The sequence below is a fragment of the Meleagris gallopavo genome, chromosome Z, assembly GCF_905368555.1.
Source record: "Meleagris gallopavo chromosome Z, MGAL_WU_HG_1.1, whole genome shotgun sequence".
Classification (NCBI taxonomy): domain Eukaryota; kingdom Metazoa; phylum Chordata; class Aves; order Galliformes; family Phasianidae; genus Meleagris; species Meleagris gallopavo.
The window spans coordinates 1,947,303-1,968,225 of record NC_139435.1 but is presented as its reverse complement, the minus strand read 5'-3'; the positions used below and the strand labels follow the sequence as shown (position 1 = coordinate 1,968,225).

Sequence of the window (20,923 nt, the reverse complement as noted above, 5' to 3'; positions counted from 1 at the left end):
CTCCACCCATAGGCAGCCAATAAGGAAACATTTCTAATATCATCCCCGTTTTGCGTCTAGACAAATAAAAGGAACGAAGAAGAGGAAACTACAAGTAGTTCAAGGTAATCCTCTACGAGCAGTGACAACCAGCGCCCATCCTTTGCCATTAGCACGTAAGCATTTAGGGCAAGATGTTTAAAAAACACAAAATCAATGAGAAATCGCAGCCATTTCTATTTCAAAATCTTGGCCTTGTGTTTGCTATGCCAACAGAAAGAAATGGTAAGCTTTCTCCCTCCCTCTCTTGTTACAGTACAGATCTGTTTCAGCCAGTGGCTTCTCTACTCTTCTCCATTACAGAAAATTAAAGAAGAATTTTAAAGGAGATGTAAGATCAGCTGCTTTTACAGAATTCACAACTTTTGTTCATACACATGCTAGAACTTCAGGTAGCAGACATGAACAAAGTTCTAGACTTCCATTCTCTCAGCTTAGTCTTCTAACCAATTTGGAAAGAAAATGAATTTCTTAACAAGGGAGAAGTGGAGGGAGGGAGCAGTGAGGCAACCAAAACGGACAGAGAAACAAGAGGAATGATATCCATCCCAGTGCCAAACTGAAAGAAGGTGAAAAAAACCCAGAGATGCGGCAGGGGAGAAATGGAGACAGGCAATGGAGCGGGGCAGGGGAAGGACAGGAGGCCCACGTGACACCTGCTGTCACAATCACCATTTCCTGGGCTCTAGGTTCACTACAGCCGACAGAGAACCCCCAGAGTCCCTACACACAGCGTTCTTTTCAAGGAGCCAGGATAGAAAACAATCAGTATCCCCACCTTTTGTCTGATATTTAGCAGCAGTGTTGAAGAATACATCATAGGCATTTAGGGTTTGTCTAGGTAAAGAAAGTCAATAGAGGTCAGCTTACATATTGTAGCTCACCTTAACCTTTTTCATACAGTCTAGACAGAGCACCACTAGAATTAGCTAGCAGAAATCTCTACATTTAGGGCTGGGATGAGTCAGTGCCATTACATATCTCAATCTTAAATAAGCAGCTACTCTCCCTCACATCTACAACAAGTAACAATCAGGTGTTTACACACAGTCTAATTGGATATATCAAGAAGTGCTTCTGGCTGCCATTCCAGAGTGCCAATTTGAGGATGTACCCCAGAAGCAAGGTTTTTCACATCACTGTTGGAAGTGCAATCTGAAACTGAAAGACAGCTTGTACTAGACTCATCTAGGCATCATATCAGGGCAATGCTATATACAATCCTGTCCCATCTAAAGAAGTTAATTTCCGACTTTCACCCACCCCGCATATTAACATTCTCTCAGAACACGCATTAAAAATAATCACCACCTACCTGGCAAGTCTGAGGAAATGCTGGACATTGGTGGGTGGTGGAATGGCACAGGGTAGTCTGTTAATGACGGAGGAATAGCAGCAGTATCAACCGTTGTCACACTGGGCACTCTGACAGAGGATGGCTGATACATGAGAACCCTGTTTTAAAGGCACAGCATGTTACAACCAACCTTGCCATAAATTACAGAAGAGACATTATGCACTCTCATTCACAGTCACCACATTACAACACAGCTACAGCATGGCTACTCACTACACAGTATTCCACTCTAATTTCCTTTCATAACAGTCTTCATAATAACATCATATCTTGGCTCTCAATAGCAGCTGTGACATAAGAGCAAGTTGAGATTAAAATAAAGTACAGTGCTGGAGTCACTCAGAACAATCCAAGTGGACATGTATCTGCAGAGTACCCTGTGGGACAGGTGGCCTGAGCCAGGAGCAGAGCATTCCAAGTCCTTCTGCTACTCCTCAGCTGTAGCATTAAGGATGCAGCATGACCATGATTCATGACCCCTACAGCAGAAACTTCCAAGCCTGGAGTTCAGTCTCAAACTTATCCTGACCAACAGCCAAACCTTAGCTACGTTCAGCTCTCCAAGCACACAGCCTGTCACAAAACCCTTCTGTATCTAACCTTCTGCATACTTTGCAGCACTGTTAAAGACCATGTAAGAGGCAATGTGGCACCCCACCACCTGCACCAAGCGTTTCATATGCTTCCTGTCAGGTAACAACAGCAGTCCCACTTGCAGTTGTCCTGTATTCCTCTTTTCAACTCACCAGCAATGAGTTGCCATCCAATCTTCCCCCATAAACTACTGTGCAGTTACACTACTGGTTTCAGACACTTGGATTTCAGACCCTCAAGCACCTCCTGAACATCAGCTCTCTGCTGTTGCTGCCAAAAGGCCACCTCACAATAGCACCAAACCTGGTATTCGAGCAACATTCTTCACAGAAGGCAAGCTGTTCTCCAAAAGCCTGGGCCTAAACCACGATTTCAAGAAGGAAAACATGCTACTTCCATACCCAAACACTGAGGAAAATGAACTGGTTAGATAAACAAGAGCATTCAGTCCTACAGTTACAACTGCAGGCAGTCACCTTGGACAAACCCAGGAATTTAGGAAGAATCTTAACATCTTCTGGAACTTCATTAAGAGATGTGTTTGTAGCTATTTTTTTATATCAAAATAAGAAAGTCTCTTGGGGTAGAACCTCTTCACAGCATTTACAACAAGCAACAGTGTTCCACCACCACTACTGGAGGTAGCTGATTAACTATTGCTTGCCAAAGACTACACATTGCTGTTGAGTACAGACAGCACAGCACAGCTGCTCATCACTTCAAAAGGCAGCAAAACAGAAAGGTTTGTTTTTATTACTGCTGTTTTTAGAAAAAGAGAAGCCACCAGGCTGAGAGAGACACACCTTGTGCATGCAGTTGGACTAACCAGAAGGCCAACATAAAGCCAATACTTCAAGGTGCCACATGGAGCAGTGCCTTCTGGAGAACCCAACCAATGCCCTCTTCTCCCTGCTTTGCTGGTTGTGCACTCTCAGCTCTCATGTCCTGCGGCCTAAGAGCAAGAACAGCGTGGAAACCACAAAGACTGGCTATAGTCAAACTGCACAGATCATGGCAAACAGAAGGCAGAACAGTAAAGCAGTCAGTTAACTCTGCATGATTCAGGGCAAGGAATTGAGACAACAAGAGAAGCCCTTGGCTGTGTTAACCAAGGCACAGAGCTGACTGACAACCAAGGCCAGCAACCATGAGCAAGACGTTTCAGATTCTAACAGCGAGACAGAAGAAATAAATTACTGTCTTGATTCAAAACAAGGAAGTGCCTTCCTCCCCTTCCAAGTTTGAGAGGATGGAGAAAACATGCAACACAGCTCTGTTTCCTGGGCACCAGAGCACATGATAAAGGGTAAAAGGCAGTGAGAAAAGTCTTTAAGATGACAGTAGCTCAACAAGAATGCATGAAGCTCCTGAAATTGGGATAATCTAAGAGAGTTCTGTACAGTAGCTTAATTGGTTTCCTTTTCTACAGATAAACATCCCTGCAAACACAGCTTCAGCATGTCTTCTGAGAGATGCAAACCTATGCAATAGAGGTTTGCCTGCACAGAGGTACAGTAGCAATATAACCTTCTGAAAAGAGAGGCCTAGAAGTTCTCCAAAAGTTCAGAGCTGGATCCCAATGAGAGTGCTGAGTCGGTATGTCTACACATCAGTTTATCTGACACACAACAGAATACCAACTAACTTCAAAATTGACAAACCCTTTGGTTGGGCTTCCTTGCGTCTCAGACATGAATATGCACTTCCTTTTGGCTGGAGGATCTTCCTCTTCATCAGAAGAGCTTTCTATAGTCAAGTCAATAACATCAACTTTCTTCTTGTTTACCTCACTGGCCACTGTCACAGAACATGGTTTGCTAACAACACTGGAACCTAAACCAGAAAAACAAAATATTAATTTTTGTATTTTTTTTTTTAAAGCTGCTGACATCAGCAGTTCCAATTTGCGATAGAGCCATTATCTCAAATCCTGTATTAGCTCATCTTTAAGACCACTACGGAGGCCACTACGACCCAGGAATAGTTTTATTAGTGGTATTCTGTGTTACATTAAAGCTTATGTTCAATTTTCTCAATTTCCACTTAACAGTTTTAGGCTATAACAAGAGCAACAGAAGTGTTGTTATAAAGAACAAAAATAAAACTTACACTTGCAGAGACATAGCCTTTTCTTTTTACATTAAATGAAAAAGTGAGAAGAATTAAGCACACCCTCCATGAAACAAATATCGATGTCCACATCCATCATCCCAGCTACAAACACCAAGCCTCCAATGCATCAAGCCTTTTAGTTGATTTACGACCAATATCCATGATGTACTCACTTTCTATTTTGGTGCACTGTGGACTTGACACTTTAACAGCATCTTTTTTAGGCCTCATAGGGCACCAGGAACCATCTTCCTGGAATTTAATCTCATCCACATCTGAACATTCATTAAGGATTTCCATAAAGAGTCTGAAAAAAATGAAGTGGTTTTAACATTTGGTTCCAGACTTTGGCTAAGTGAAAAGGAAAGAGCTGAGAAACTATGATCAACATCAACCCACAGTTGAACTCCCTGGTTTATCTTACCTGATGACCTGCAGTTGTAGCCTTCCCCAGCAAGCATACATGAAAATCCAGAGTATTCCAACCCACCCATTTTTTACTCCAACATTACTGCAATTCAGAGATTTTCACAAAGTAGGAACCATCATCCTTCAAATCAATTTTAAACTTTTTAACTCAAATTGTGTCAAAGTTAATAGCTTCAGAGATAGGCTCATGTAAAAGGAAGACAGCCTGAGATGTCACATTTGGATTTCTCTACAGGAGATATGCTGAGGCTCAAAAGTTGGATGACTCCATTAGGAGATTAGTTTACATAGTTTGTTACAAAGGAAGAGAAGCTAAAGGATTCTAATGGTTCCTCCCAGTTTAATTTATTTTGAAAAAAAAAAAAAAAGCTAAATTATCTATCAAGTACATTATGAAAAGTTGGAAATAGTTCTGCAGTCTGCAAGCCCATTCTCTTACCCATCTAGTATCAGGCTCTCATAAGCTGCCTTTTTGTCACAGACAGGACAGATCCAGGTCGGCTTCTTTTCATTCATTTGGAGATAAAGAGCAGCATCAAAACACTGCAGGTGTGTGCAAGTGACAGCCCGGCATGGGATTGTCAGTCTCATTTTCCCCAGCTGCAAAGATGCATTTAAAGAGTGTCAGAGAGAAGAGAATGAAGCAGACTTGTATGGCTAACAATGAAATGAGACAACCAGCAAGGAACCATCCTTTCTCACTACAAACTCAACACCAAGGTCACTGCATGCAAAATCCACTCCATCAAATCACATACATTGTACCTGAAGGAACAATAAAGCAGTCCTCAAAGTCTTTCCCGATTTGAAAACGATCAGGTTTTTTAATCTACAACATTACCTCCAGGATTTTGATTTTTATTAGAGAGACTACTAAAGTACCTATTTTGTCACTTCAAGGTTTTGTGAGCTGCAGTCACGTTAGAATGGCATTATACCCCTGTCAGTTAAGACTTAACTGACAAGTCACAACAACACCAGTTTCTGCCTGGAAGAGAAAACCATTTAGCTGTGACTTTGTTACAACATGATCAGGTTATTTTCCAGTTTTAATAGTGGGCAGTAAAAGCAAAACCCCAAAGAGCAGATGATCCAAAGTGCTGTTTCTCACTGTGCCCTTTATTTACTCCAACACCCTGCCCAACCAGACGATGCCTCAATACACAAGATCATTTCATCTAAAGGTCTCAACATATATACACATAAGTAGCAGTGTGATTCTGACAGCATTGCAGCTGGGGCATTCACAAGTTCAAACCTGTTGGTGGAACACTGCTACAACCAGCGGCTTACAGATGCACCCTTCTCCCTGTTACATCTTAATGAAGCAGTATGTAATGAAATCCCATTGCACTTCCATATCAGGTCTCTTAAGAGCAACCCAACTCTGCACTACAGATGAAAACACAAATCTGTACATGGCAGCTCCCAGCCTTACTTACAGGGCACATCAGAGACACCCGCAGACTGGTGGTGGCAATCTCACTGTCAGGATCTGCTGTTAGTTTTTCTTTAACTATAAAAACAAGTTAAGAAGTTATAGACAGACACCACTGTTTACAGCCCTAATGTTCATTCAACAGCACATACATGGTGTTTCTAGCTATCTAAAACAACTGAGTATCTAAGAAGCTAGTTCGTAGCTAATACCAGTAGGAATAGCTTCACTGTTCATAGGTAATGGATAAACAGCACATCATGAGATTTTTTTTTATGTGTAGCAGATGCACTGCTAGCCATAGGTTAGCAGGGTAGACTCTACCTAACACATAAGAAGAAAAAATAATGATCAAGGAGTGAGGTACGCAAACAAGACAATCAGCAACACATGCAAGTGAAGAGAATGCATATTTAAGACACGTATCTGCACCTCACTGCCCACGACAGTAGAAAGTGCTCACAGCATTCCGGTAGCATTTCAGTCTCTAAGTACTCCTCCCTATGGGTTAGGGACTTGTGCTGAACCATTAACAGCTACCTCAGCAACAACAAAAGGAACCATTGATATTCTAGTCATGGGCTTTCTTTTCTAAATGCTGCAATTCTCCTAAGTATTATCAGTTCTGGTTTTAAAAGAGCCATTAACCACTTCTAAGGAAAAATTAATGGGAAAATTACTTTTACTTACTTAGTGCTCTGGAATGATCAGGGTTTCTGATACCTTTCATTTTTAACCTCTGCAAAAGCATAGCTGAAGTGAGCTGACGAACGAGATACACAGACATGGAGTAACTCTACAAAAAGAGTAAGTAAGGATGAGATATTGATTTAATACAGCAATTCTCCAACAGATCACTTACACTGTTCTAAGTAAGACTAAAAACATGCTGATTTTTTTCCTTGGTATTATGAAGGTATTTTGAAAAAGCACTGACAGATGCCTTCATTGCTGTGAAAAAGTCCACACTTTGCCTTAATTCTTCTAACCAAGTCAAATATGCAAGTTGCAATTTAACTGCAAAAAAGCCTTATCCTTCACAACTAAGACACAAGGTAGGCTTCTTCTTGAGAAGTTAAATGGAAGATTAAACATGCAATCTATAAGAGATTCTCATTCACACTCCTAAACATCTCTCTTTTTGTGCTGTCATTAATGCAGAGCTCAAAGACAAACTTGCTATAAAGTAAAGATGAACATTCTTTCAGGTGCAAACTCCACCTTCAGAGGGCACACAGCTGCACAAGTTGACAGCTGGACTTGGTAACCTTTGTGGTCTCTTCCAACTTTAATGATTCTGTGCACTAATTTCTTTGCACCTGTACTCTGGGTTGCCATTCCCAGGCCAAGTCTCATTTCAGCCAGTCTAGAGGAGCAGTACGGTGCATTTCTCAGCAAATACTGTTGTTCCTTCACTCATGCCTCTTGCCAGCTTCCCTTGTTCAAGATTTCTGCTCTTCTGGGTCACCAATGAAGAGAAGAATCTGCAAGTCCCACAACTGCAGAATGATAATGGTTTCATCCGCAGGACACACAACCTACAATGCTTTATTTTCACACCCTGCAGTCGCCTTCTTATGCTTCCTGTACTAATGTTTAAGTGCATCTACCAACCTGCTCCTGCTTTACCAGCAATATCAAGAACAGCCCTCACTTCAATGAGCAGATAAAGTGATCAAAATACACAGGAAGATGCTGAGACAAATGCCTTGCTTGTCCTCCCAAGAACGACCACATATTGTCCTGTCTATTGCCTACAGCATCTCCCTCATAACGAAAGGCTGAGACCTTCATTCTTTTGCTGAACATAAACTTCCCACTTTCGCTTTAAAATTTTATTTAATTTATGTAGGTTTATACTGGAGCCTTACTTCAAGGATACGGTGCCTCCAGACCTGATTTTGATGTTAAAGAAATCATAGAATGGCTTGGGTTGGAAGGGACCTCAAGAATCATGAAGCTCCAACCTTCCCCAGCCGCAGGCAGAGCCACCAACCTCCACATTTAATACAAGACCTGGCTGCCCAGGGCTCCATTCAGCCTCGCCTTGAAGAGATAAGCTACACTGATAAGAGAGTCCAGGAGGACTTCCAGAAGAACAAGGGATCTTCTATTTACTTCAAGGGGTACTTCCCCTTCTTTCTTTAGTAAACTCACAGGTAGATTTCTAAGCAGTCACCTGCCCATTTAGAAGACTAACTCCTTTAAACTCTAATGACTTCACATTCCTAAATGAGGAGTTCAACTACAGGCACCAGAAAGCAACACATGACATTAAAGCAACACATGACATTTCAGTCACCACTTACTCTACCTCCTGCCGTTTGAAGTCCAGCATGCTTTTCTGCCACCTCTCCATGAAGTCTACATGTGCACTCTGAAGACATTTCAGTCATCTTTCTCCTACCCTGCTGTCCATTCTTGCCTGTATCTGCACTTCTTCCTCAAGCTGCCCAAGCTACCAGGAAAATGCTTCATTGTTAACAACAGGCACGTCGTACAGATATCCTGTATTACAAACACCCCGTGGTTCAACTGAGCACTTCTAAGACACACCAAGCCCAGAAGCAACTGACACCAGTAGCCTGACTCCTCCCAGGAATGTACCACCTAAAAGCTTTCTGAACAGGAAATTGTACTTGTGTTTAACTCATAAGTGCAGTTTTAACTCAAGAAGTCATTTTCATGTAAAACATTAATCTCAAAAGAATAAAGAAGGAAATAACCGCTAAGCAGTTCTTCCTATGAAATAAAAATTGCCTTTGTAGAACGATTTGAAATTTACTCTGATTGAAAATATAAAAACCTGAGAAACAAGTATACCCCATCATGACGCCTTGGCACATCTGCTCATTTTACAAAGAACTCTCCATTGAGCAGTTGCAGAAGATATTGAGAAAAAAGCTTTTGAAGACATGGCTACGTAACCTCATGTTCATAGTACTACATAATCAGGCTACAAAAAAGCACGGAGATTCCCTTTTCATTGTGTCTGAACTGTTTTATATTTACATCACAGAAAGATATGAGTGTTTTTGACATATCTCAGGCAACTTCTAATAGCAAAGCTGACAGAAAAGCTCTCAAAGAAAGCCACACAACTCTTGGAATTCCATACGGAACTCTGTAATCCACACGCAAGTTTTTCATGTTACTACAAGCTACCATGCTTCTGGAGCTAGCTTTGTTTCCTAGCACTGATGGTAAGTTTAGCCACTGGTCATACTATACCTTGCCAGCAGTATCAAGCAGTGGATTAGAAGCAACACTAGACGAGGTTATTTAATCTACTGCCCACGTCCTACAAAACAGACAGCTTACCTTTCCAATTTCAGAAGCCCAGGAAATGGAAATCTGGTTTGGCACTGCTGATGACAACCTAACTAGAGAGGTTATATTCAAGGGGCGCCCAGGTCGCTTCTGTTCGATCCCATTTTTCGGTGGTGGAGCATATCCCTATGAGGGAAAAAAACAACAAACCAGTGAAAGCATTACCCCAACAACCTGTTAGCTTTGAACTGATCTTCTCCTACACTGATCTGTGGGAAACAGAAAAGCCTTGAGATTTTCCAGACTGGAGACTGAAGTCAAAATTTGTGAGAAATATCAGTTGACAGTTCTTACTACACATCAACAATTTTCAAGCAATTTTAAAGGAGTGCTGAAAAGATAAGAATTTTGATCCAGGCAGGTTTACTGGACATGTAAAAATCAGTGTTGATGCTTTATCAAAAATAGAAAAAATGTTATATTGATGCTCCCCCCACACACCCAGCTTTGCCTTGCACCACAGAGAGCTTCATTAGCAGCAGGTTGTCATCTGTACACTCAGTGAACATGAGTTGTGCATAGCATATCTGGTACATGAGAGAGCTAAAAGGCTTAGCTGCTATCAGAAATTGCTGCTATCAGAAGCAAATTTAAATACTTTTAAATTTTTCAAAACTGAAGGAAACCTGGACAGCTTCTCTCTGCAGTTTTATTTCATGGTTTATTTCATTTCTCCAGTGGGATGAAGTTCAACAAGTGCGAAGTTCCACACTTTGGTCACAACTGCCTCACACGTCACTGCAGGCTTGGGACAGAACAGCTGGAAGGCCGAAGGGAAGAAATGGAGTGTGTTCAGAGAAGGGCAACAGAGCTCTGAGGGGTCTTGAGCAGAATTGTTATGGGAAGCGGCTGGGAAACTGGGATTATTCAGTCTGAAGAAGGTGAGGCTCAGGGGAGACGACATAGCCTTGTACAACTGCCTGAAGGGAGGCTGTGGCAGGGTGCGGGTCAGACTCTTCTTCTAAGCAACTGTAACAGGACATGAGGCAACGGCCTCAGGTTGCACCAGGGGAGATTCAGGTCGGAATTTAGGAACAATTTCTTCTCATAAAGAGTGGCTAGGTGTTGGCACAGACTGCTCCGGGAATGGTGGAGTTATCAGCCCTGGAGGTGTTTAAGGAAAGGGTAGGGGTAGTACTTAGGGACATGGTTTAGTGGGCAATACTGGTGGAAGGTGGGTGATCAGACTAGATGACCTTGAAGGTCTTTTTCAACCTTAAAGATTCTATCCTGTGATTTCCTATATGTCACTGATTAACTCACTGGAGCCCTTTTGCTTCCTGACAAGCACGTGCTTCCAAGCAGAGAACACTTGTGCTTTGTGAAGCAGCACGTGGCCTAACTGCAGCTCATCCTGCAACAGTCACCACAAAAGCAAGCCAGTCCATAAGAGGAACTCAGAGTCTGTTTTGAGTTCAGACAACCTGCAGTCCACTCATCTCAAAATCTCATCTTGCATCAGAAAAACGCCAACCAGAGACCTGCATCTTGCACAGAACTGACTGTCACATTTCATTGAGTTCAAGTGTTGTCCTACACTAGAAACTATCCAGGACCAACATGCTGAAAAGCACGTGCTTAAAACAGTTAACACGAACATTCACAGCTTAACACTTCAAAACAAGAGTGAAGGAACCAAATTCTGAAAGTATTATCTAGAGTAACATCCAGAATTGCTGACTTTAGCAATCACCAGAAATGGTCCAAGAGAGCACACAAAACATGCTCCCCTGTTCATCTAATGATACAGGAAAGCAATCTGGAAAACTCTTTTTAGTTTTTAGTTTAGCTAGCAGTTTATACACAACAGTAAGCCTTCCACGGGAACCTGATTAGCAGTCTCTCTGCAGAGTGTTCCCTGTCACATCCAACAGCACCACACAGCAAAGGTTCCTAAGACACCTCTTCCAGTGACAGCACAGAAACATAGGGCTTCAACTGCCAGGCCAGAGCTGCAGGCAATAACTGCTGATCAACTCTTTTAAAGAACCTTTTGCTGCTCCAGAAGATGAGTGACAGGAGCTACTAGGAGTCATGCCATGCGTGCTTTATCACAGAACATGGAGGCAGCAGATGTACAAGGACTGCTAGCTTCACATTTAAAAGAAGGAATGATTTGTCATTTCTTCAAATCAGATGTGACAACTGTAGTCATTTGTAGGATTTAAATCCCATCATTTCACAGTAGCAAGCTGGACCTTTTAGTGAGTTCATAAGGACAAACACAGCATCATTTTAAGGGGGATTATACTGTACCAAACACAATGACAAGTTCCTTCCTGTTCAGCTCTAAGATAAAGTGAGGCTGCATTACTTCCAAGGGATCAAGAATGCAAGTTTCACTTTTTTTATTATTTTTTTCTTACTCTTTATTATTTTAGTCTTACTCACATATGCTTCATTTCAGTTAAGCTTTGTGGTTTTCTTCCACAAAGCAAAGACTTTCAGGATTCAATCTTGTACTCCTAAAACACATTTAAGCCCTTCCCAGCTTTCTGTGACTTTAATACAGGAGCTTGCCTACCATAATCAGCATGGTCTAACACTGCTCAGTTTGGTGGCCAATTCCAGTGGCTACCATTTGCCAAAATTATTTGTTTCTAAGTCTTCCACGCTTCTTGCAAGAACCATATCAGTAAAAACATGCTGGACTCTGCTGTAACCAGAAAATGTATCAGAAGAGCAACCATGCAAGAACAGAACCTGGCATCACTCACTAGTTCCCTACGACTACTGAGTTGGACAACAGTGATCCCTGAGGCAAAGAAGCTCCTACATTTTCTGAATCACCAGTGGGATGCAGACAGTTACCAAATAAACAGGTTAGAGGGAAAGAAAACTTGGCCAGAGCGCTCAGGCTGAGACTGTTAATCATTCAGCTTACACTGAAGAAATAAGGAAGTTGCCAAGATGAGTTATTTATTCACTTTCTCATTTCATGTTTCTTTTGAACAGTTTGAAGAACTATGTGCAAAAAGAAACTACGGCATTTAGACCTAAAGCAAAGTGAGAATTCAAGATTATAGAATTTTTGCTATGACACGAGATGGATAGCATAACACAGCGTCACCTGCTCTGAGCTATATTAGCAGTACTGAGAATCATCAGAGCTTGATATCTCCAGGATAATATCACTCAATTCATCAGGGTTCCTTGAAGAAAGACATCTTCTGAAGAAAGGAAGTCCTCCTATGTTCCTCACAGAACATAGTTTGCGTTTGACAAGAGAATACCTCAAAGAAACTTTTATAAACTGAAGACAGAAGAGTAGTGATGCGCTAGTTAAAGAAACAGATGGAAAAGGTGAGGAGAGTCCCTTCAGCCAAGCAGAGGTAAGGAAACAGTCACAGTTACATATGAAAGAGGGGACAGTTGCAGAGCGAAAATAGGACATGTTAAACATACCTGACAATCTGATATGCCAAGAAAGTAGCATGCGTTCTGAGATAAAAACGTTTCACGCCTTCACTCCCCATCCAGTATTTTACAGTCACACTGCTGAAAAACCCTTTCTGCTACTTTATCCATCTTACAGAACTTCTAGAACCATGTCAGAATGGGCAGGGGTATGGGTTTAACCCCTGTTCTATTTATCAAATTACCCATTTCAGTGATTATTTTTTTTTCCCCAAAAAATGAAGAGTGCTTCTTTTTGAAATATTCTAGCCTTGCAGTGCCCCTGTACACATAGCAACTTTTAAAGCATAAGACACCAGCAAAGAGCACAACTGCTAACAGGACCAGTAACTGCTGGTACCCTAGAATCTGCTGCACTTCATCCCTGTGATGAACGCAGCTCTAACCAGAGAGATGCAGAGCTGCACGCAAACATACACAAAAGGTGACACTGTTTCCTTGTAACAAGAAGGAACTCAGGCCAACAAACAAATAGATACCCAGCACAGTGAGGGATATCGCCAATCCAACCCAAACTCAGTTCTAAATAAGGGAGACTCCTCATGCACACACTGGTTTGTTTCTGAATTTTTTTCAGTGTTAACTGCAGAGATGAGGTTTGCTACAAGTGGCTAAAGCATAATTAAGCTGTGCAGTGGCTTTAACATAATTAATAGCAGCAATGGCTACCTTACCCAGGCACGGTTTGCGCGTTTGCTAGCATTAATGCCTAGGGAAACTGTAATGATAGCAATAAAGTGCTTGATTGTTTTAGCAAACTAGCATTACAGAAACAACAGACAAGTCAAAGAAACAACAAATACATGCAAACAAGCTTACCGGCAATGGAAACAGCTTCCCATTTACTTTAATGCACAAACTATTAGGGTAATTATCTTCTTGAGGACAGCTGGTCTCTGCTAGGCATAACCTATAGTCCCAAAAAGAGAAAACACTTTCAGCTGACACTACATTTATGTGTCTCCACAAACATTAAGATTTACAACTTCTTAACTAGCTAAGAAGCAGAAGAGAACACCATGAAAAAGATACCTTAGCTGAACTTGGACTGTGTAATCTCTCCTGCCCCCTGGCAAGAAGTCCCTACAACAAAGAGAAAGGAAAAGTACCTGTTTAGACAGCAGTCATACATACAAGTGGTACACCTAAGTCAACACTAAGTTTTGCTTTTATTTTATTAAGCTATGAACAAATCTTACAAGTGACACCTCTGTTAAGCTCCTTTAAGTTAAGCATGTCTTTAGGATCACCATCTTCTGTCAAGACTTTATTGCTACTACAAAATATGATGTTGCCAGAGAGGGATGAAAAGCTAATTATTTTGGCTCACACCACAGTTCTTGCAAGAACATGAATCCCAGGACAAAAGATAAAAGCAGCCTTCCATTTCTGCAGCCAGGAAACACATATAGGATAAAAGCTTACCATCTTTCTAAGTAGTCACAATCATCTGAAACAATAATTTTTAACTCCTTAGAAGCATCAGATTCACCCCACCCACACTTAAGAACTGTGCACAATAACCATAATAAACAACTATAATAACTATAATAAACAAACTATAATAACTATAACAAATACAACAGCTGAATCCGTCTTAAATTCTGTGAGGATTATCATTCCATGCTTGCACAGTTGTGGGATGCATCAAAAAAGTAACAAAAAAAAAAATTCTCTTCCCACATTTTTGCAACACTTGCTTCTTACCTGGAAATACAGATTTCTCTGACCTGCTGAGGTGTCAAAGCAAAGATAAAAAATTTTTCTTGGAATCGTTGAATACTGCTCTGTACTAGAAAGAGAAAGAGACAGAAGAGGTTTAACCATGCTGCCTAAAGTCAATGATTAGAAGAGGTTCTGCAATTGAGTTTTTCCTCAAACAAGGCACAAGGCACTTATGTTCATAATCAAATTGCTGTTGAACAACAAGTAACTGTCAAGAGGAAGGCAAAAGAACAAATCATTCATTCAGCCATATTCAGAAGGCTTAATATCACTTTACACTTCAGAACTAAAGCAGCTTGGCAAGCTGCACTGTAATCCTTGAGGGAAGAAAGGTACCAACAACAAAATATAACACTGAATACTTGGAGAAAGAAATACCAGAGAGATGTTTACAACTGTTTTATCCTACAACAGTAGGAGAATGCACACCATGTGTTTTTAATGAGCAGCTGGAAAATTATTCCATACAGAAACAGCTATGGTAGTCAAGCACAAGACATGTGTACACTGCAACATTTGAAACCTCAGCCCAGACCTCACACAAAAAGAATGTAAGTCCAGGTGGAACAAATACAAGCACCAAATCATAAGCATGACATACTGTGTGTATATTTGCACATGTTTAAAATGGAAATGATTTTGCTATTGAACCAAGTGTGGATCAGAGCTAAGCCCCACCTGTGCAACACAACCAAAAGCCAATTTTTCAAGGGAAAGATGAACTCTCACGCAGCTTATTTGAATCAGCTCTTTTCTTCAGCTTTGGAAATGCTTATGAGGAGCAAATGTTTCACTAAGGGAGTCTCCACGTTACAGTTAATTTCTGCTATTCTGTTGGAAAAAGCGACCACAAGGCTGGCAATAAATCTAGTTTACTGTGAGCCAATAGTTGCCACACTATCATCTTCCTGAATTCTGGCCCCCAGCACAAGAAAGACATGGAGCTGTTAGAGAGGGCCCAGAGGAGGCTGTGAGGACGATCAGAGGGCTGCAGCCCCTCTGGTACAAAGCAGTACAGCTCACTTAGGTACAAGTCACTACCTACAGTACTTAATTAAATACTGAAGCAGGGGGATGCAAACAGCTTGCAAAATGTTAAAAGCGTTTCTAAACTGTACTATTAAATCCTTATGGAATATTTTCTACCCCTTAAGGTAGGACACTGAATTTATCTTGAATTTCAAGACAACCAACTGATTTTCAAATAAATATACTCAAGAATGAGGTGCTTGAATAAACTGAGATTGCAGGTTGTTGGGAAGAATGTTTTCTGCTGGCCCTGACAGAGGTGTTCTTCACTTGCGTCAAACAAATACCTCAGATCCACATTCTTCAGACCAAAAAACTCAAAAAAAGGAAATTCCCCCAGCTGCAAAAAGCAATTTAAACCCAGGCTTAGTACTGTCATAAGCAACAACTACTCCACACATTAAGCAGCTTAGGATGCAATTAAACACTTACCTAGACTTGTAGGCTTTATGAGTACATCAAGCACATCATAAAAAGGCAAGCTCTTCAGCTGGACGTCGGGATGGACAGGCGGAATGGGAGGTGATGGCTGCTGCATCTCAAAGTGAGCCTTAGTGTCCTGAAGGAGTACGGAGCTGACGGGTGAGGAAGGAGACTGAGGTGTGACCGAAGTAGAAGGGAGTGGATGAATGCCAGCAACAGCCAGGTCAGGCTCCACGGGAGAGGAACTGCTATCCAGATTGAAAACTGCAGGTTTTATAGCCGATAAGTCTGAAAGTCCTTCAATCGTCCTTGGGTACCGACGCCTATAGAGTTCTCGGATTTTTATCTGCACTGCTGGGCTGCAGCCACTCTTCAGTAAGTGCAGAGCCCTCATTAGGAGGTCATGTTTCCGTCCACTTTTATTACGCCCAGCAAAGCCCAACAACACTTGAAGTTCAGAAACACGAAAACTTGATACCATATTCTGGAAAGAAGAATCAACATACACATCAGTGAGCCAACGGTACACAACAGTTGGATTAAATGATCATAGCACTCTTTTCCAACCTTAATGACTCTACAATTCTAAAAGTTCCTTTCTGAGAAGCACAGTGAAGCATATCAACCTCCATCATTCTAGTTCCACCTCTGCTGCCTCGGATACTACCCACACACTCACCTACTGAGAGAGTATGATCTGCTTAAGGCAAGGAAATCACATATCCGGGAAGGTTGAGTTCAGTTAGAAGACTGAAGCTGAAGACTATTCACTTCGTTATCCAAGTTCCACGTGGAAGAGTGAACCATGAAGTTCACAAACAGAACAATTCTCATACAAAAATAAAAAGAAAAAATAACACTACCCAAGAGAAAGCACTCCTCTCCCTGGATTAGTAAAAATCAGTAGGTTGGCACAGACATATCACTCCCATTTTTGAAAGGGAGCTCTATTTCCAGAGGAAAAAAAAAAAAAATTGAGAATTCTCCTTTGCCTCCTCTGAAGAGCACAGAACATCTGGCTTTAATACTGCTGTACTGTACCAATTCTGCACTCAAGGACTGACAGATGAAGGACAGGACATTGGGTATCAAGCAGGACACATCTGCAATCATGAGTAGATGTAAGTCCTGTTTAGCAGAGCCCTTTTAGCTATTAATTATGGTCCAGCACACAATACTTAGAGTTTGAGGCACTGATTTTAGGAGATGTGTAAGTCCTGAAGTGCAGTACTTTGTGTTTATCTTCCTTAATTGCTACAGCACAGTTTATAACCATGTACTCCAACGTGAGTCCGATCTTAACTAAAGACTGAACACCTGCTACAGCCGTGCCTCCACCACCAACACAAGCTGCAACTCGCTATGTGCCCAGTTGCTTGCTCTTCATTTTCACCTTAACATCACTGCTGGTAAAGCAGCGTCACATCCAGCGTCAAGTGGCTTATCCCAGCTTTGAAGGAATGGAGATATTGAAGAATTTACTGAGAACTTCACACTGACTGCATAAATAGATGCACGAGTTCAACAGCACCATCACCTCCTTCCCTCAGATGGAGACAGTAAGCGAGACTCCGGATTCCCTCATCAGAATGCAAATGAACAAAATAATCCTTTACACTGAGATTAAGGAAATGGCCTGTCTTGCAAAATACTTATCATTACCCTGACTGCTGCGTTCTGTGTGTTCCTGTGTGTTCCACCATTAATCAAGGTGAAACGTGCAGTCAATCATGCCTTAGAACAGCTAGCATTCTATGGGGAAGTTCCACAAAGCAGCATTTTGTTGAGTTGGATTTCATTTCATTGGAAGACACAGGCTGGCTTCAGTATCAGTCAGCAAGATTTTAAATTGACACCTCCATTAAAGTGCTTGGGAGTATAAAAATTACATAGTTTTATCCATCAGCGTTGAAATCTTAAGCGTGCATTTGAAAGGAGACTTTTACAAAAGTGACTTTCACTGGAAATAACCAAACAATGGCTTTAACAAATGTTTCCCTGTAAAACTGATGCTACATTACCTCTAGGGCAACAGTAACTACAAGCATAAAGACACAACTAATCTCATCCACATTGTTTAGCTTTTTCCCCTTTGCAGATAAATCAAAGCAGCGCTTGTTATAATCAACATGGTTTTACAAAGCAAAACATGTGTTTAGGAGCACTTCTAATCACGGTGCAGGGCAGATACGCAGCAAACACTCCCAGATTATTTTCTTGTGGGGTTCCAGCACTGTTGCAGAAGCCGGCAGCCTAGCCAGTAACACTTTTCACATCACTGCATTAAGATGAGACACCCAAGCTGCGCCGTGTACAAGCTATCAATTTGCTCTTAAGAGAAGTTCTTTACAGCTGCACAGCCCAATAAAAAGCTTTTTTGACACACAAGACCACAGCCGCTTTATTTTAATGGTTCTTCAAGAACACAAAGTAGTTTGACAGAACTCATAAGAAACAAAAACCCCATTTTGCTTCTTTTTAAACTTTTTTTGACCACTCATTAACAAAGAAGCGCACTTGTGACACCCTTTCAATTAAGTCTGCTGATCTGTGCTGGGCTAGAAATGAGTAGCACTGCTAAGAAAGAGCAACTCGTGTCTTGGGATGGTTGAGGATATCTGTAAGGACCCTAAACAGGGACAGTTACACTGGAAGCTGATGTATCCTCTGTATTATGGGGAATTTTGCTTTGGAGCAGCTTTAGCCCGGTTCCTACATCACACATCAGAGTCCTCCAAAGCTGGATGCACCCCATGCGACAGTGAGTGGAAGTATTTTCTTTGGAGGTTTTTAATGTGCTCAGGTCCCTGAAAACAAAGCTTGACTCGTTCCATTGCAACTCCATTTTTTAAGCACTGTAAATTACTTGGCCTCATTCTTCTCCCCAGTCACTATATCTCAGCATGATCATTAGTTGTTAATTATTCTGCACAAGAGAAACTTCAATTACCACAATAAGCCTCACTGGTCTTAAGTAACTTCACATATACAAAGCACAGAAAAAGTGAAATACAGATACAAGATAACCTCTGATAAAATACTGTTAATAGTTTCATAATATATACTGTTGGTTAATACACTGAATGCTAACTGTAATCTTCTTCTCTCAATAAGTCGTAAGACCACGTTTCCATCTCTTCTGAACAGCCATGAAGCTGATCACGAGTGTCTCACAAATTGCTTCTGGCAGAGGCTTATTCATCTGCCTATAAAGAGGTTTTGTTTTCCTTAAGATGAAGCAAACATTACTTCCAAATACAATCAAATAGCAGCTTCAGTCAGATTCTAGTTTCTCCTAGAGCAGGGTCCAGCAGGAGCTAAAGGTGAGCTAAAGTTCCTACTTCCAGGCCAATGCTGTTAAAGAAAAAAGTCCTCTGTGGTCTCCACAGCACAGATCCACACCCACCTCTGCCCATGGAATCTCTTCAATATGTATCAGGCTGCCCGTGAATGAAAATTGTGGAAAAAGGTAAGTTAAAAACTCATCCATGAAAAGCAAGCCCAGAAGTTATCTCTGTGACCAGAAGGAAAGCTTCGCCTACTACATCAACTCAGCAAATCCTTCATATTTCAGAAAGCCGTCACTACGCTACTCAACAAATTACTAAATCACCTACTTCAACTACTAATTAACAGGGAGTTCAGTCGAAATAACTCTTCTCCCCAGATCTAAGGGTGAGCCTTGCACCAGAGATTTTCACCAAGATCTTGGAAAAAAAGGGTCTGCGGTTCCAGCTATTTCTGAATCCTTGACAAATGCACAAATTTCCTGAAGGTCTGAAGTAACAGCAAGTTCCTCTGTATCTGCTATCTTTCCCTACAGCTTCACAGTTAGGAACCTCTGCATCACAGCTCCCCTGAAGTTATATTCAGAGAAAACAGAGGACGACAGGCGTGGCACTAATTGATACTGCAGTGAGAATAGGGAAATGCATGTTTCATTCTCTTTAGAAAAAAAAAAAAAAAAGAGATAGATTTAAGAAAGAACTGTGACCCCCTGACTTTAGTAAGATCTTAAAAACCAACTGGAGTAAATCCAACTCTCCAAATTGCCCTACTGGGCCTTCCTAAGGCAGGCAGCGATCACAAACTGTAGGAAACCGCCATCAGCACGACAGAAGTAAACAATACTGCCATTAAAAGGCCCCACGTGCATATCCATAAAGCAGCACCTTCAGATTGCTCCTAAAGGTGGGGAACAATTCCCACTCCGAAAAAAAGAATAAAGAGGAAGCAGCGTTTGGATGAAAGAAAGAAAGCTACAAAACTAGCGCCCGCTGCCCACACAAGCAGCCACACACATCCCGTCTCCAAAAGAAAAGGGACTTCACAGCAGCAAAGGCCTCAAAGAGACGGAAAAAAAAAAAAAACCAAAAACCACACAACCAACCGTTCCGCATCTGTGCGACAAACAAGTCCGTGTTTCTCCATAGGGCAGCGCGCTGCTGAGCTCCGACAAAGCAGCCGGCGCTCCGTGCCCGCTGCCAGCGGTCAGGGCGGAAGGGGCCCTTCGGGACAGCGTTTCCTGCGAGGAAATACTGGGATGCGATTTTTTTTTTTTTTTTTTTTTTTCCTTCTCTCCTCCATTTGAAGGAGATCAGCTGAACGCCACCAAGCCAAAGCCTTTTTCGAGGCGTTACGACGGGGCGCAGCCACAAAGCGCTGTCATCCTGAACAGCCACGCAGCGCCCAAGCCTTTAAGACGTCGGGAATAGAAAAATAACAATAATAATAATAATAATGAGAATAAAAAAGAAAAACGAAAGGAAATAAAAGCAGAAGGCCGCGTCTCCCCGCGGGCCCAGCCCTCAGCCTCCGCCCCCCACGCGGCACCGTGCCTTGCCGCCCTTCTGCTCTCCCCCCCCTCCTCACCCGCAGCTCCTCGAAATCCGCCATTTTCTACGCGCTGCCGCCCGCTCCGCCGCCGCCGCCGCCGCCACAGCCACAGCCGGGCCGCGCCGCCACCATCGTGCGCCGCCGCGCGCTCTCGTCACGTGACCCGGGGGAACGGGAGGGGGGTGGCGGAGGCG

The 20,923-nt window shown here is 42.0% G+C and overlaps 1 protein-coding gene across 5 annotated transcripts in view; it reads right to left on the bottom strand.

The window, feature by feature from the left end:
- PIAS2 (protein inhibitor of activated STAT 2) overlaps nucleotides 1-20,923 on the bottom strand; it is a 25,286-nt gene extending 4,363 nt beyond the window's left edge. For 3 of the 5 annotated variants that reach the window (XM_085212685.1, XM_085212686.1, XM_085212687.1), the window contains exons 1-12: nucleotides 20,766-20,923; nucleotides 15,903-16,377; nucleotides 14,424-14,508; nucleotides 13,749-13,799; nucleotides 13,536-13,626; nucleotides 9,291-9,425; nucleotides 6,660-6,765; nucleotides 5,974-6,047; nucleotides 4,971-5,131; nucleotides 4,276-4,409; nucleotides 3,652-3,823; nucleotides 1,355-1,494 (exon numbers count right to left, since the gene is read on the bottom strand). In XM_085212685.1, the coding sequence (XP_085068811.1) occupies nucleotides 1,355-1,494; nucleotides 3,652-3,823; nucleotides 4,276-4,409; nucleotides 4,971-5,131; nucleotides 5,974-6,047; nucleotides 6,660-6,765; nucleotides 9,291-9,425; nucleotides 13,536-13,626; nucleotides 13,749-13,799; nucleotides 14,424-14,508; nucleotides 15,903-16,377; nucleotides 20,766-20,789 (1,648 nt within the window). In that variant the 5' untranslated portion in view covers nucleotides 20,790-20,923. Of the gene's footprint in view, nucleotides 1-817; nucleotides 877-1,354; nucleotides 1,495-3,651; nucleotides 3,824-4,275; nucleotides 4,410-4,970; nucleotides 5,132-5,973; nucleotides 6,048-6,659; nucleotides 6,766-9,290; nucleotides 9,426-13,535; nucleotides 13,627-13,748; nucleotides 13,800-14,423; nucleotides 14,509-15,902; nucleotides 16,378-20,765 lie in introns of all 5 variants that reach the window. The other 2 variants (XR_014880294.1, XR_014880293.1) reach the window with 1 other exon arrangement.